At 37.9% G+C, this 15729-nt stretch overlaps 1 protein-coding gene across 2 annotated transcripts in view; it reads left to right on the top strand.

The window, feature by feature from the left end:
• Positions 1-15729, top strand: part of CLASP2 (cytoplasmic linker associated protein 2) — a 181653-nt gene that overhangs the window by 149832 nt on the left and 16092 nt on the right. For both annotated transcript variants that reach the window (XM_007447690.1, XM_007447689.1), the window contains 4 exons: positions 1425-1568; positions 9431-9574; positions 10928-11034; positions 12933-13086. In XM_007447690.1, the coding sequence (XP_007447752.1) occupies positions 1425-1568; positions 9431-9574; positions 10928-11034; positions 12933-13086 (549 nt within the window). The remainder of the gene's footprint in view (positions 1-1424; positions 1569-9430; positions 9575-10927; positions 11035-12932; positions 13087-15729) is intronic.

Consider the following 15729-nt stretch of genomic DNA (forward strand, 5'->3'; position numbering starts at 1 on the left):
GTTAATTCTTTTTTCAGTACATTTCTTAAAGTTATAGTTACTTCTTAAAATTCATTTATTATGAAATGAAGAATGTAAGTTGATGCATTCTGTCTTTTTTTTTAAACTGGAAGCAGAAGGGGGAAAATGTACAAGAGTCAGAACTTTAACATATTACTTCCTGTATATTAACTTGGCTTAGTACTTCCCAGAGACCTTATTTGGATTGAGTGAGAAAAATGACATCTTAAGATCAATAATAAGGGAAGGAGTATAGAAAACCTGATTACCTTAATCTTTGACAATATTTTTTAAAGTCACTATTTTAATCATATATTTAAACCTTCCTTTTTCTAAGTCAGCAAATCAGCATTTAATATGTGTTTAGAATCTGCTGTATACAAGGACTGTGCACTGTGCCAGGTACCATTTCTAAAGGGCACTGGTAAAGTCTTAGAGAACCATTACTTAGAAATCCTAGAATGTTAGATGTGACTTTAAAAACAGTGGTTCTCAAACGTTTTTTCTACCCCAACATACCTGAGAAAGGGGAGATTATTTAGCAATGGCTTACTCTAAGGATAAAGAAGGCTGCATCTAAGAGAGAAGCATGTGTGCTTTGCCCCACCTCCTGCTTACTTTGAAGCCTGCATCCTACCACACACCTACCCACCATGCCACCCACGCATCAGGAATTCCTGGGAGAATAATAAGACTTTTTAAACTCATATATGATAGTTCTTTTATACAGATAAGTATTGTCTCTTCTCCAGTGGTACTTTTGTAAAACTTTTTTGTCACATTTATTTTGAGACGTAGTTCTAGCAGTTGATGGACCTATTAAGGAACCTGATCTCATTGTGTGAGTCTTACTGTATGTTTGCCAAAAACCTGTATTGCCCACCTTGATTACCCAGTTGATTTATAATACCTTATTTCCAAAATTCTTTGATTTCCCCAAGAGGCAAATTGTACTTCAATTTATAAAGACTGGTTCCTAGGGAAATCTAGACAAGAGTCAGCTGTAATCTCTGAAGTCAGACTCAAGGAGAAGTGTCTAATCTTATCAAGAGAGTCTTTAGCAGTTCAAACACGGGGAATGAAACTTATAAGTTCTGCTGTGTGTGAAAAAAATCCACATTTTCATATACTTGTACCTCTGGTAGGTAAGTGATTGTATAACTTCTCTTTTGTTGTTGATTCTTACTCATTTTGTATTTGTCAAAAAATAATCACCTAGGGACTTCCCTGGCCGTCGCGTGGTTAAGACTCAGCGCTTTCACTGCAGGGGGCATGGGTTTGATCCCCCGTGGAGGAACTAAGATCCCACATGCCACACAGCGCAGCCAAAAAAAAAAAAAAAGTCACCTAATTATTTCTGAAGTGTTCTCATTGCCCCTCAATGACCAGCTGATTGTCCTCTCTCATTGTGCATCCCTCCGCAGGTGAAGGTTGCTATTCTTAAATACATAGAAACGCTGGCCAAACAGATGGATCCAGGAGATTTTATAAATTCCAGTGAAACTCGCCTGGCAGTGTCTCGGGTCATCACTTGGACAACAGAACCCAAAAGTTCTGATGTTCGGAAGGTATGTTTTAATTTAAGATTTAGAAGATAAATTAGAAAAGCAAGTCAGTCATTTTGGATTGCCAGTGAAGGAAGCTAATATTTTCAGGATGTTACCAGTTAGCATAGAGTTATCTACCTGGTGATATAAAGACCTTTTTTAAAAAATATCTTCTCTTTTAAATTTTATTTTAAATTTTATCCAATTAATATGAGTATAATTTTCAAACTTATAATTAAAGATAACTGTCTTTGAAACAGTCCTCCCAACCTCTAATCTTATAGCCATTCAAAATATTCCAAATCTTTCCCCTCACATTTACCTATATATTTCAAATAAGAGCTTGCACTGTTTCTTGATTTATTAATTTTAGGCATTATTTATTGTTCCATTGATAAATTTAGTCATATATATGTCTGTCTACCTTTGTAAATTAAGACTTAACTTTCCCCTGTCCTTTCCTATGTCTTTCCCCTTAACCTTCAAAATACTTATGAATCAATTGTTGGTACTCAATAGAAAAGATTTAATTTTGACTGTGGAAGTATTCACCCCTACACCAAGTGGTTTATTACAGCCTCCTTCCTTACAGAAGCTTTATTTGTCCTGGTGTTAATAATTTACCTTTTCATTTTCCTTTTTTTTTCCCCACGTATTTTTTAAGTACTTGTTGTTAGGTTCAACATCTCTGTCATATGTTCATGGCTAAGATTTTCCATATGCTCAAAAACATAAGTTATTTATTTTCTGGGGAGTTCCTTTCTAGACCCTCCTCTGTTCTCTTCACCTTCTTCCTGAGACTTCTCTTCAACCCTAATCATTCGTTTCTTGCATTCTGTATCTGCCTCTGTTGACAAAGCCAGGATAATCAAAACAGTATGGTACTGGCACAAAAACAGACACATAGATCAATGGAACAGAATAGAGAGCCCAGAAATAAAACCCATGCACACGTGGTCAATTAACCTATGATAAAGTAGCCAGGAATATACAATGGAGAAAAGATAATCTGTTCAGTAACTAGTGCTGGGAAAACTGGACAGCTACATGTAAAAGCATGAAATTAGAATATTCTCTATCACCATATATAAAAATAAACTCAAAATGGATTAAAGACCTAAACGTAAGACTGTAAAAGTCCTAGAGGAAAGCATAGGCAGAACACTTTCTGACATAAATCACAGCAATACTTTTCTGGATCCATCTCCTAAAGCAAAGGAAATAAAAATAAACAAATGGGACCTAATTAAACTTAAAAGCTTTTGCAGAGCAAAGGAAACCATAAACAAAACAAAAAGACAACCTATTGAATGGAAGAAAATATTTGCAAATGATATGACCAATAAGGGATAAATATCCAACATTTATAAACAACTCATACAACTCAACATCAAAAAAATGAGCAACCCAGGGGCTTCCCTGGTGGCGCAGTGGTTGAGAGTCCGCCTGCCGATGCACGGGACACGGGTTCGTGCTCCAGTCCGGGAAGATCCCACATGCCGCGGAGTGGCTAGGCCCGTGAGCCATGGCCGCTGAGCCTGCGCGTCCGGAGCCTGTGCTCTGCAACGGGAGAGGCCACAACAGGGAGAGGCCCGCGTGCGGCAAAAAAAAAAAAAAAAAAGAGCTACCCAATTGAAGAATACGCAGAAGAACTGAATAGACATTTTTCCAAAGAGGAAATGCAGATGGCCAACAGGCACAGGAAAAGATGCTCAACATCGCTAATCATCAGGGAAATGCAAATCAAAACCACAGTGATATATCACCTCATATCAGTCAGAATGGCTATTATCGAAAAGAACACAGATAACAAATGTTGACAAGGATGTGGAAAAAAGGGAACCCTCTTCTACACTGTTTTTGGGAATGTAAATTGGTGCAGCCACTGTGGAAAACACTATGGAGGTTTCTCGAAAAACTAAGAAAAGGGACTTCCCTAGTGGCACAGAGGTTAAGAATCCGCCTGCCAATGCAGGGGACACAGGTTCGAGCCCTGGTCCAGGAAGATCCCACATGCCATGGAGCAGCTAAGCCTGTGTGCCACAACTACTGAGCCTGTGCTCTGGAGCCCACAAGCCACAACTACTGAGCCCATGTGCCTAGAGCCTGTGCTCTGCAACAAGAGAAGCCACCGCAATGAGAAGCCTTTGCACCACAACAAAGAGTAGCTCCTGCTCACCACAACTAGAGAAAAGCCCACGCACAGCAACGAAGACCCAATGCAGCCAAAAGTAAATTAATTAATTAATTTAAAAAAACACTATTTGAAATGTTTGAAATAATTTGAAAAACTACATGCACCCTAATGTTTATAGCAGCATTTTTTACAATTGCCAAGATATGGATGGAAGCAACCTAAGTGTCCATCAGCAGATGAATGAAGGGACTTCCCTGGCAGTCCAGTGGTTAGGACTTCGCTTTCCAATGCAGGGGCTGTGGGTTTGATCCCTGCTCAGGGAGCTAAGATTTCACATGGCTCAGGGCCAAAAAACCAAGACATAAAACAGAAACAATATTGTAACAAATTCAATAAAGACTTTAAAAATGGTCCACATCAAAAAAATAATAATCTTTAAAAAAAAAAAAAACTGGTGAATGGATAAAGAAGATATGATGTATATATATGCCATGGAATACTACTCTGCCGTAAAAATGAATGGGATTTTGCCATCTGCAGCAGCATGGATGGACTCGGAGGGCATTATACTAAGTGAAATAAGTCAGACAGAGAAAGACAAATACTGTATGATATCACTTACATGGGGAATCTAAAAAATATAACAAACTAGTGAATATAACAAAAAAGAAGCATATTCACAGATACAGAGAACAAACTAGTGGTTACCAGCAGGAGAGGGGCAATATGGGAGTGGGGAATTATGAGGTACCAACTATTAGGTATGAAATCAGTCACAAAGATATATTGTACAATGGGGAATATAGCCAATATTTTATAATAAGTATAAATGAAGTATAACCTTTAAAAATTGTGAATCACTATATTGTACACCTGTAACATACAATATTGTACAGCAGCTGTGCTTCAATTTTTAAAACCAAGCCAAACAAGACAAAACACATAAAGATTAAGCAGAAATTAATAAAATAGAGAATAGAAAAACAATAGAGAAAATTAGTGAAACCAAAAGTTGTGTTGTTTGGAAAGATCAACAGTATTGATGAACTTCTAGCTAGATTGACAGAAAAAAAGAGAAGACTCAAATTACTAGAATTAGAAATTAAAGAGGGAATATTATTACTAACCTTACAGAAATAATAAGGATTATAAAGGAATGTTACAATATTGTATGCCAATAAGTAGTTAACTTAGATGAAATGGACAAATCTCTAGAAAGACACAAACTACCAAAATTGACTCAAGAAGTCAATAGAACAAGTAAAGAGTTTGATTTAGTAATCAAAAAACCACTGACAGAGAGAAGCCCAGGCTCAGATGGTTTAACTGGTGAGTTCTACCAAGCATTAATATCAGTTCTTCACAAACTCTTCCTTAAAAAACAGAAGAGGAAGGAACACTTTCCAACTCATTCTGTGAGGACAGTTTTATCTTGATAACAAACCCAAAGACATCACACACAAAAAGAAAACTACAGATCAATGTCTCTTACAAATATGGACCCTTTTAATCCTGGCAAACCAAATTCTGCAACATATAAAAAGAGAATTATACACCAAGACCACATGTAATTTATCCCAGGAATGTAAGGTTAACATCTGAAAGTCCATTGTAGTACTCCACATCAATAGTAAAAAGACAAAAACCACATGATTATCTCAACAGAAAAGGCATCTGGCAAGATCTAACATCTTTCATGATTAAAACAAAACAAAAAAAAAATCGTAAACTAAACAAACTGTCAAGGGAAGGGAACTTCTTAAACCCAATACAGGGCACCTCTACAGCTATTACTAATATCCACAGCTACTTAATGGTGAAAGATGGGATGCTTTCTCCATAAAGTCAGGAACAAGAAATGGATATGTGCTCTCACCATTTCTGTACAACATTGTAGCAGGGTTCACTGGTTTCTAGCCAGGATAGTTAGGCCAGAAAAAAGAAAAAAAAGAAAGAGAGAAAGGAAGAAAAGTAAAACTATTTCTGTTTGCAAATGATACAATTTTATGTATAGAAAATCCTTCAGAATCACTAAAAAACCATTAGAACTAATAAACACATTCAGCAGGGTTGCAGGATACAAAATCAATATATGAAAATCAATTGTATTTCTAAACACTTGAAATGAACAATCCAAAAATGAAATTAATAAAACAATTCCATTTACAGTAGCATTTAAAAGATTAAAATAGGGATAAATTTTTAAAAGGAAGTGCAAAATTTATAGTAGAAACTATGAAATAATATTGAAAGAAATTAAAGAAGATTTAAATAAATGGAAAATCATCCCATGTTCTTTTATCAGAATACTTAATATTCTTAAGATGGCAATACTTCCCAAAGTGATCTACAAATTCAGTGTAATCTTTACCATATTCCCAGCCAGCTTTGTAGAAATTGACAAGCTGATTCCAAAATTCATAATGGAATTCCAAGGGACCCCTAATAGCCAGAAGAGCCTTGAAAAAAAAAAAAAAAGTAGGAGGACTTTACACTTCCAGATTTCAAAACCTAATACAAAGTAATAGTAATCAAGACAGTGTGGTACTGACATAAGGCTAGACATAAAGACCAGTGGAATAGAATTGAGAGTCCAGAAAAAAACCTGTGTTTATGGGCAACTGATTTCCGACAAGGGTGCAAAGACCATTCAATAAGGAAATCATAGTCTTTTCAACAAATTGTGCTCGGACAACTAAATAGCCACATGCAAAAGAATGAAGTTGAACCCTTACCTCATACCATATACAAAAATTAATACAAAATGATCAAAGACTTAAATGTAAAAGCTAAACCTAGAAAACTCTTAAAAGAAAAGAGGGATAGGGTTTCCCTGGTGGCGCAATGGTTGAGAGTCCGCCAGCCGATGCAGGGGACGCGGGTTCGTGCCCCGGTCCGGGAAGATCGCACATGCCACACGGCTGGGCCCGTGAGCCATGGCCACTGAGCCTGCGTGTCCAGAGCCTGTGCTCCGCAATGGGAGAGGCCACAACAGTGAGAGGCCCGCATATGGCAAAAAAAAAAAAAAAAAAACAAGGGATAAATCTTCATGACCTTGGATTTCGCAATGGATTCTAACCAAAAGCACAAACAACAAAAGGAAAAAATAGATCAGTTGGATTTCATCAAAATTAAGAATTGGGGATATTCCAAGACGAAGAATACTGATGGGACTGTAGAAACCATTGATTGACATGTTTTAAGTAAGGGAATGATATGATCTGATTTATGTTTTTAAACATTATTTTGACTAATGTGACAAAAATGGACTAGCTATGTTGTGTAAGGGAGAAGAGGGTAGGAGAGGTAGGGCTGATGTTGAACGGAACCTAAGTTTTCATCTAATGTCGTAGGAAATCACCGGAAAATGTTTCTAACTGATAAATCAAGAAATAATTATTTAAGCCCATGTATACCTAACAATCAGTAAAAACAAGCACTACAAAGAACTCTCTGGAGAGCTGAACAGGGGATTGAGAACTATAAAACCTTTTCTAAAGGTTTTTTTTTTTTTTTTTTTAATCCATGAGTATGTGTTACTTTTATTTAAAGACTAGAAATTATATTTTTAAATAAATGTAAAATGTAGCTAGTAAAATAAATGTGACATTAAACTAACAAATAAAGGACTTCATCAAAATATACTAAAGCTATTGCAGGGACTTCTCTCGTGGTGCAGTGGTTAAGAATCCACCTGCCAATGCAGGGGACACGGGTTCGATCCCTGGTCCAGAAAGATCCCACATGCCACAGAGCAACTAAGCCCATGTGCCACAACTACTGAGCTGTGCTCTAGAATCTGTGAGCCACAACTACTGAGACCACACGCCGCAACTACTGAAGCCCACACACTCTAGGGCCTGTGTGCCACAACTACTGAGCCCACGTGCCTAGAGCTCGTGCTCCACAAGAGAAGCCACCACAATGAGAAGCCTTTGTACCACAAGGAAGAGTGTAGCCCCTGCTCACCGCAACTAGAGAAAGCGTGCGCACAGCAATGAAGACCCAGTGCAGCCAAAAATAAATTTAAAAATTAAAATAAAAAATAAATAAAGCTATTGCATTTTAAATCATGAGATTTAAACCTGTATTATTTGATGCAGAAATAGACAAAGATCAATGGAATATAAAGGAGGATCCAGAGAAACAGGTTTATATAGAAGATTAGTTCATGATAAGGGTATCACGTTGAGTCATGAGGAAAGGATACACTCATTGGTTTGGGAACAGTTGGATTGTCTGTCTCTAGAGAGAAAATAAAGCTGCATCTCATACACCAAAATAAAATCTAGGTGGAATAAAATATACCTTAACAATTATTAATTCATTTGCTCAAATTAACTTGAGATCCTTTCACTGTTTAGGTTCCAAAAAGACACAAGATCATAAAGTTTTGTTTCAAAATGCAAATAGCTTTATTTAAACACTGTTAACATGTTAGAGTACACACCCACACAGTGTATACTTTGTTGTTGTTTTTAACAAAATATGTTACCAGTGTTTTATAATTTTTTTCTTCAGCAGTATGTAATAGTCCTCTCCCAATCTCTTCATGTATAGAGCTACATCATCTTTCAAGGCTGTGTTGTGTAGTATGTCATTGTGCCAATGTAACTTAACTTCACCATTCCCCTCCTGTTGTTTATTAGATGTCATAAACATGGAACACTTAGGTTTTCATAGAGTGGGGTCAGAAAGGGTCCAGAACAAGATGTGCACATTTACATACAAGTCATGATCGTGAACTATTTGGGTTTCTTTCTCCTCTCAATTAAGTTTCTGTGTAATCTGAATTTCACAGTGTAGCTTTTAATAACTCAATTGATTACTTTATAAGAAGAAAGGAAATTTATGTTTTCTTAACTGATCTGAGTAACCTTTCTTTTGTTCCCATTTCCACAGAAACATTAGACTAGTTTTAGCTTCGAATTGTAGATTTGTTAAGATTAGCTCCTTTGAGAGAAGATTAAATGCAGCTAGTTAATTTAAGAATCATATAATGGGATTTCCCTGGTGGTCTAGTGGTTGAGAATCAGCTTTCCAATGCAGGGGACATGGGTTGATCACTGGTCAGGGAACTGGGGTTCCACATGCCACAGGGCAACTGGGCCTGTGTGCCACAACTAGAGAGCCCACGTGCTGCAACTACAATGCCCATACACTCTGGAGCCTGCGCACCACAACTACAGAGCCTGCACACCGCAACTACTGAGCCCCTGTGCTTTAGAGCCCACACGCCACAACGAAAGATCTTGTGTGCTGCAACTAAGACCCGATACAGCCAAAAAGAAGTAAAGAAATAAATATGTTAAAAAAGAATCCTATATTGAGAAAATGAAAATTAAAGTGCTAAGTTGCTCTTGATGGGCTTTGTATAGTTTAGGGATGTAGTTCCTTATTTCCATCCATCTTTCTTCTTGTAATAATTTTTTTAGGAAAACTGAAGTAGGAGCATATATTGACAGAGTAATCCTAGAAACTGTCTGGTTGACTTTTGCCATTGATTGTTAGGTCGTATTTGTTATACTTTTCATATTCCTGTCTTACGTTCAAAAAATAAATGGTAAGTCAAATATTTTTTGATTTTATTCTTCCAGCAAAGAAATTTTAAAGCATATAAGAACATCTTTTTCCCTGGGAAAGATGGCCTTGCACTATTGAACAGAAATGTTGAGTGAAGAAAATGGTCTCCTTTGAGTAACCAAAATATACACACATATGCTTCTTGTATGTCTTTCTTTTCTAGGCAGCGCAGTCAGTCCTGATTTCCTTATTTGAACTCAATACCCCAGAGTTTACAATGTTGTTAGGAGCTTTACCAAAAACTTTTCAGGATGGTGCTACCAAACTTCTTCATAATCACCTTCGAAACACTGGCAATGGAACCCAGGTATTTTTCAGTTATTTTCTTGGCCATTGTATAGTGTGATGACTGGTTAACAATAATTGTTTTTGTTTTTTTTACATGAAGTAAACTTTGATCTAATGTACAATTTTTGTATCTGCAGTGGGCAGCATTTTCTGGGCAGAATTAAATATTTTCCTGGCAAGAATAGAGTTCTTAGGCCTATCATGTTTCTATTATAATTTGGTGTACGTATTAGGATGGTGGTGAACGGTGGCCAGGGTATGAACAAGGAAAGTGAAACGTAGCAGAACTTAGATGAGGGCATCAGCTTTGCAAGCCGTGAGAATTAGGACATGCTCTTTAGATGAACCAGTCCTTATTTGAGGACCAGAAAGGATGATTTATTCCAGGAATAACAAATAAGGCCCGAGGAGGGTATTGCTTTAAAGGGTGTGTTCACATTTAATAATAACAGACTTGTCAGCCCATAGGTGGTTGGATAACACAGGATTTTGTTTTGGAGAAGTAAGATCTGAGTAAATGAAACATTAATGTTGTATTTAAATGGTATCAGACCATTTACATAATATGCCTGAAGAATTGAACTTAAGTTTTAAAAAGACAAAGAGAGCGATACCTTTGCTAATGGATAAAGGAGAAAGTAGATGCACTTATGGCAGGATTGAGGTAATGTCTAAGGGGAGAACAATCTGAGAACAATTTCTTGGGACCAAAGTCAGTTTTTTTAAAAGAAGGGGGAATTCCCTGGTGGTCCAGTGTTGAGAACACTTCACATCCACTGCTGAGAACTCTTCACATCCACTGCTGAGGGCCTGGGTTCGATCCCTGGTCAGAGAACCAAGATCCCACAAGCTGTGCGGTATGGCCAAAAAATAAAAATTAAAAAATTTTAAAAAATAAAAGGATAAAGTATTGTTTCATTATATTTTAAGAGATAGGCAAATTACTAACATGACCGGATTCTATTCCTTTGGTGTCTTTGTAAAATTCATTTGTAAATCAAACTCAAGAGGGAACAGAATTTGAGCATTCATAATGGTTGGAGGAAGGAAAATTGGCTCAGAGCAGGGAGCTAATTTAAAATTGTTAATTTGGGATCTTGTTTTATCTTTGAGGAAAAAGATATTGTGGTAATATTTGAGAGAAGGAAGTGTGTGTGAGGAGAACAATAAAAAGGCTTAAAGAGCTAGATTTCTGAATGGGAAGAAAGTTTTTTCCCACAGAAACTAGAGATAAGTACATGAATATTTAAAATAATGACCTATAAGTATGGCTCTCTCATGTTGTTCAACATCTTGATTGTATGGCTTCCTGAAGAGCCTTTTGGTTGAACTACCTGTCATATGTTAATGTTTATTTGACTCCATCCATCAGGGTTCCATGGGGAGTCCTTTGACAAGGCCAACACCACGGTCACCAGCCAACTGGTCCAGTCCTCTTACTTCTCCTACCAACACGTCGCAGAATACTTTATCTCCAAGGTAATAAAAGGGTTATTTTCCATCATGGTTTGTATTTGCAGATTCCCCATTCTTAGAAAAACAGACATTAATATAATTCCAGTTGATTTCTACTCAACTTGAAAGGTCTTAGACACATAGAAACTTAGCAAATTCAAAAAATGTTTATTCCAAAACTTAACCCTTTAGATGATAATAATATGTAGGATATGGAACTGTTTTTTGTAAGTGACAGGAAAACTTAGGGACACAGCTTTTGGAAATTACTGCTTGTTGCGTTAAATAGCATAGTTATGTTTCTCAGATATGCTGTATAAATCCATTAATTGCCAATTGTGTCTTTCAATTATAATAATATAAGTGGTGATGTCAAGTTATAATGATGAATATTTAGATCTAATATTGGCCACCCACCTCTAAAAATAGAAGAAAAATTAACCTTATAGACGAAAATGTAAAAATAAAGAAAAAAAATAGGGAAGGGTTAAATATAAAATGGCAATATATATAGTTAGGAAAAGATGTGACTGTGAGATTGATCCTTAATAAGACATGTGAAATTTTCACACACTTGTGCAGTTCAAGCATGGGCTATATTTCAGATGAAGTTCTTAACTCATTAATGGATTAACATTTTTCCCATCTCCTGGCCTTTTAAAAAATTTTGCCTAGGGAATTCCCTGGCGGTCCAGTGCTCAGGACTGCACACTTCTACTGCAGGGGGCACAGGTTCAATCCCTTGTGGGGGAACTAAGATATCCCACAAGCCTTAAAGCCAAAAAAAAGTAAAATAAAATAAAATTAAAATACTTTGTCTAGTGGGTCATATTTGTACTTACTAGCTTGAGTTTTGTTATTAACCATATATCATAACATATACTTCATCATATTCATTACAATTATAAGATGCTTCATTATACTGCAGATCAATTGCAAACTTATCATCTAGCCTGTTTTTTCCATGTTATACATATGTGACAATTTTGATGGCTAAATTCCATACTCAGTTGAATTTTAGAATCTGATTATAGAATTCAGATCAGTAACACTTACGTTCACTGTTAAAAATTCTCAGCCGGGCTTCCCTGGTGGTGCAGTGGTTGGGAGTCCGCCTGCCGATGCAGGGGACACGGGTTCGTGCCCCAGTCTGGGAGGATCCTGTGTGCCGCGGGCCGGCTGGGCCTATGGGCCATGGCCGCTGGGCCTGCGCGTCCAGAGCCTGTGCTTCACAGTGGGAGAGGCCACAGCAGTGAGAGGCCCACATACCGCAAAAAAAAAAAAAAACAAAACTCAGCCTTCTTACAGATTTATATAAAATACATTTATCTCCTCTTTAAGCAGTACTATTATTGTGAGTTAACCACAGGGGTTAGCAAATTCTCTGTAAAGGGCCATATGGTAAATATTTTAGGCTTTGCAGGCAATGCAGTCTTTGTCACCTCTACTCAGCTCTGCTCCTGTAGTGTGAAAATAGCCGTAGATAATAGCTAAATAAATCAGCATTGCTATGTTCCAAAATTTTATTTATGGACACTGAAATTTGGGTTTTATGTAATTTTCTTGTGTCATGAAATGTTTTGATTTTTTTCTCAACTATTTAAAAATGTAAAAAAAATTCTAAGATTTCAGGGGTCGTAATTTGCTGGCCTCTGGTTAGTCAGAACATTTTTGAAGGTGAAATGACAAACCAGTTGTTAAGGGCTGTGCATTCTAGAGTCACTGTAAGCTGCCCTTGATGGGCAATCAGTGGGACATGTTCTTTAGCCATTTGTAGCTGTCAGGTTTCGTTTTGCTAATTATGCTTTAGAGCATATACATTCTCTAATCCTGTCTTTATAAATATCCTGTGTAATCTCCTCAAATGTATTTGTATTTTAAAACTACACATAAATAAAAATTAATTGTTGTCTTTTTCATAGTGCATTTGATTATGACACAGAAAATATGAATTCTGAAGATATTTATAGCTCTCTTAGAGGTGTCACTGAAGCAATTCAGAATTTCAGCTTCCGCAGTCAAGAAGATATGAATGAGCCATTGAAAAGGGATTCTAAAAAAGATGAAGGCGATTCAGTGAGTATTTGAACATTATTACATTGCACATGTTTTCATTAAGAGTTTTTGATTTTGTTTTATTTTTAAACTTTGCTTTCTGTCATTTTCAAAGATAATTTTCCAGGGGTCAGTTATTCAGTATTTACTGAGTATCTACCATGTGCCAGGCACTGTTCTGGGCAGAGTCGCTGCCCTCAAGTTCCTCGTATATTTTTGGGTAGAGATGAGTACTTTGGAGTTCTAGGTTAGAATGTAAAGTGATCTATTTTAGATTAAGTTGTAAGGGAAGATGACATTTGCATTGAGACCTAAATAAAGCCATACAAGATCGAGGAGAGAAGAATTCCATAAAAGAAGTAGCAAGTGCAAAGACATTTAGATGGGAGCAAGCTTTGTACAGTTGAGAACCAGGATGAAAGCCAGTATAGGAACATGGGCCAGATCACATGGCTCTTGTAGGACAAAATAAGGTGTTTAAACCTTTTTTATTCCTGTTCAGTGTAGTGATAGTGATTGTTTCATCAGTTTCTGCGGTTCCAGTTAAGAATGTTATGACCCATCTTTCTGACATTTGTGAGTATTATTGCTCAGTTTGTTACCCTGCCATTATACAAAAAAGTTTTTTTTTTTACTCTGCTTCTTCTTAGACTTTTCTCTCACAGCTTAGACTTTTCTCAAAACAAGCTATCCCACCATTTCCTGTGGAATCTGTGGTTTCTCAGTGTTTACAAAATTATAGAGCATTGCAGTGCTTCAGCAAATCTCTACAGGGCTCCCTGCTCTGCTTCCTGACTTCTTTCCTGCTATTGTTTTTCTCCTCGTGCCTGTATGGCAGATGAGCCTAGTAAACTGGATGCCAAAAACCTGCTTACCACTCGTATTTGAGGTTCCCTACCCCAAAAGCTGCCTATGGTACCAGTAACAGGTTAGTAAGAGTCACTGCTTAATTGAGACTTTCTCCCCAGTGATAGCAGGGTACAGTGTCAGGAGGCCAAGTAGTGGATTCTGGCAGAAGTGAGTTTGGCATTTACTCACTAGTCAGATTATCACTTCTAAGCCTCCATGTCTTCCTAAGGAAAATAGGGATATTACTACATACCTTAAAAATTATTATGCAGGGCTTCCCTGGTGGCACAGTGGTTGAGAGTCCGCCTGCCGATGCAGGGCACACGGGTTCGTGCCCCGGTCCGGGAAGATCCCACATGCCGTGGAGCGGCTGGGCCTGTGAGCCATGGCTGCTGAGCCTGCGCATCCGGAGCCTGTGCTCTGCAACGGGAGAGGCCACAACAGTGAGAGGCCCACGTACCGCAAAAAAAAAAAAAAAAAAATTATTCATATAATAAATCATATGACTCCATCCAGCCCAGACCTCTCTCCTGATTTCCAGATTCACACATCCAGCTGCCTGTTTGAACTCCTGATCTTTCCCATCTCAGTTGATAGCAATGCTAGTTGCTCAGCCAAAAACCTTGGACAGATCTCGTCCCATCTCTTTTTCTCATCCTCCCTACTCGGTCCAGCAGAAAATCTGTTGACTCCATCTTCAAAATATAAGCCACAGTCTATACAGTAGACTTTTTTCCCTTTTTACCTCTCTGGCCTCATCTCCTGCTACTCTCCTCTGCTTTAGCTACATGCTTCCTTGCTGTTCCTTCAACTTACTGGGCATGGTTTTTTTTTTGCTCTGTTGGGTCTTTGTTGCTGCATGCGGGCTTTCTCTAGTTGTGGCGAGCGGGGGCTACTCTTCATGTGGTGCACTGGCTTCTCATTGTAGTGGCTTCTCTTGTTGTGGAGCACGGGCTCTAGGCGCATGGGCTTCAGTAGTTACAGCATGCAGGCTTCAGTAGTTACAGCACGCGGGCCCTAGAGCTCGTGGGCTTCAGTAGTTGTGGTGTGCAGGCTCAGTAGTTGTGGCTCGCAGGCTCATTAGTTGTGGCACATGGGCTTAGTTGCTCCACAGCATGTGGTATCTTCCCGGACCAGGGATCGAACCCGTGTCCCCTGCAGTGGCAGGCAGATTCTTAACCACTGTGCTGGGCATGCTTTTGCCTCGGGGCCTTTGTCTTGGCTATTCTCTCTGCCTTAAACATTCTTCCTGCAGATAGCCATGGCCAGTTTCCTCACTTCCTCCAAGTCTTTGCTCCAGGAGCTTCTCAGTGACCACCCTATTTAATCTTCAGCCTCCTCTCTCCCACCTCGGCACTCATGATCCCTTTAATACTGTACTGCCTCCCATACACTAATTACCTCCTACTGTACCACATACTTTACTTATTCATTATGTTTTCTTAATGTCTTAATGTCTCTGTCCCTCCACTAGAATGTAAACTTCATGAGGATAGACAGCATTCTCTCGTTTGTTCAAGAATATATCCCCAGTGCCAAGAATAATACCTAGCATGGAAAAGGCGCACAGCAAATATTTAAAGGATATTTGTGAAGCACCTAGCTAACGACTTGGCACAGAGTTGCTCAGTAGATGGCGGTAATGGTGATATTGATGATCATAATTGATATTTTGATAAGTATGTTAATGTACCCGAACTCAATCAGGCATCTTTCCAAAAGTTATGCAGTCTTTTTGGGACGTTTTTATTTTTTCTTAAGTAGACCTTTTTTTAATTTGGTTTTTTTCTACTTTGTTGGACACACTGTCATTGT

Source organism: Lipotes vexillifer, unplaced genomic scaffold (assembly GCF_000442215.2).
Source record: "Lipotes vexillifer unplaced genomic scaffold, Lipotes_vexillifer_v1.1 scaffold73, whole genome shotgun sequence".
In the NCBI taxonomy this organism is placed as follows: Eukaryota; Metazoa; Chordata; class Mammalia; order Artiodactyla; family Lipotidae; genus Lipotes; species Lipotes vexillifer.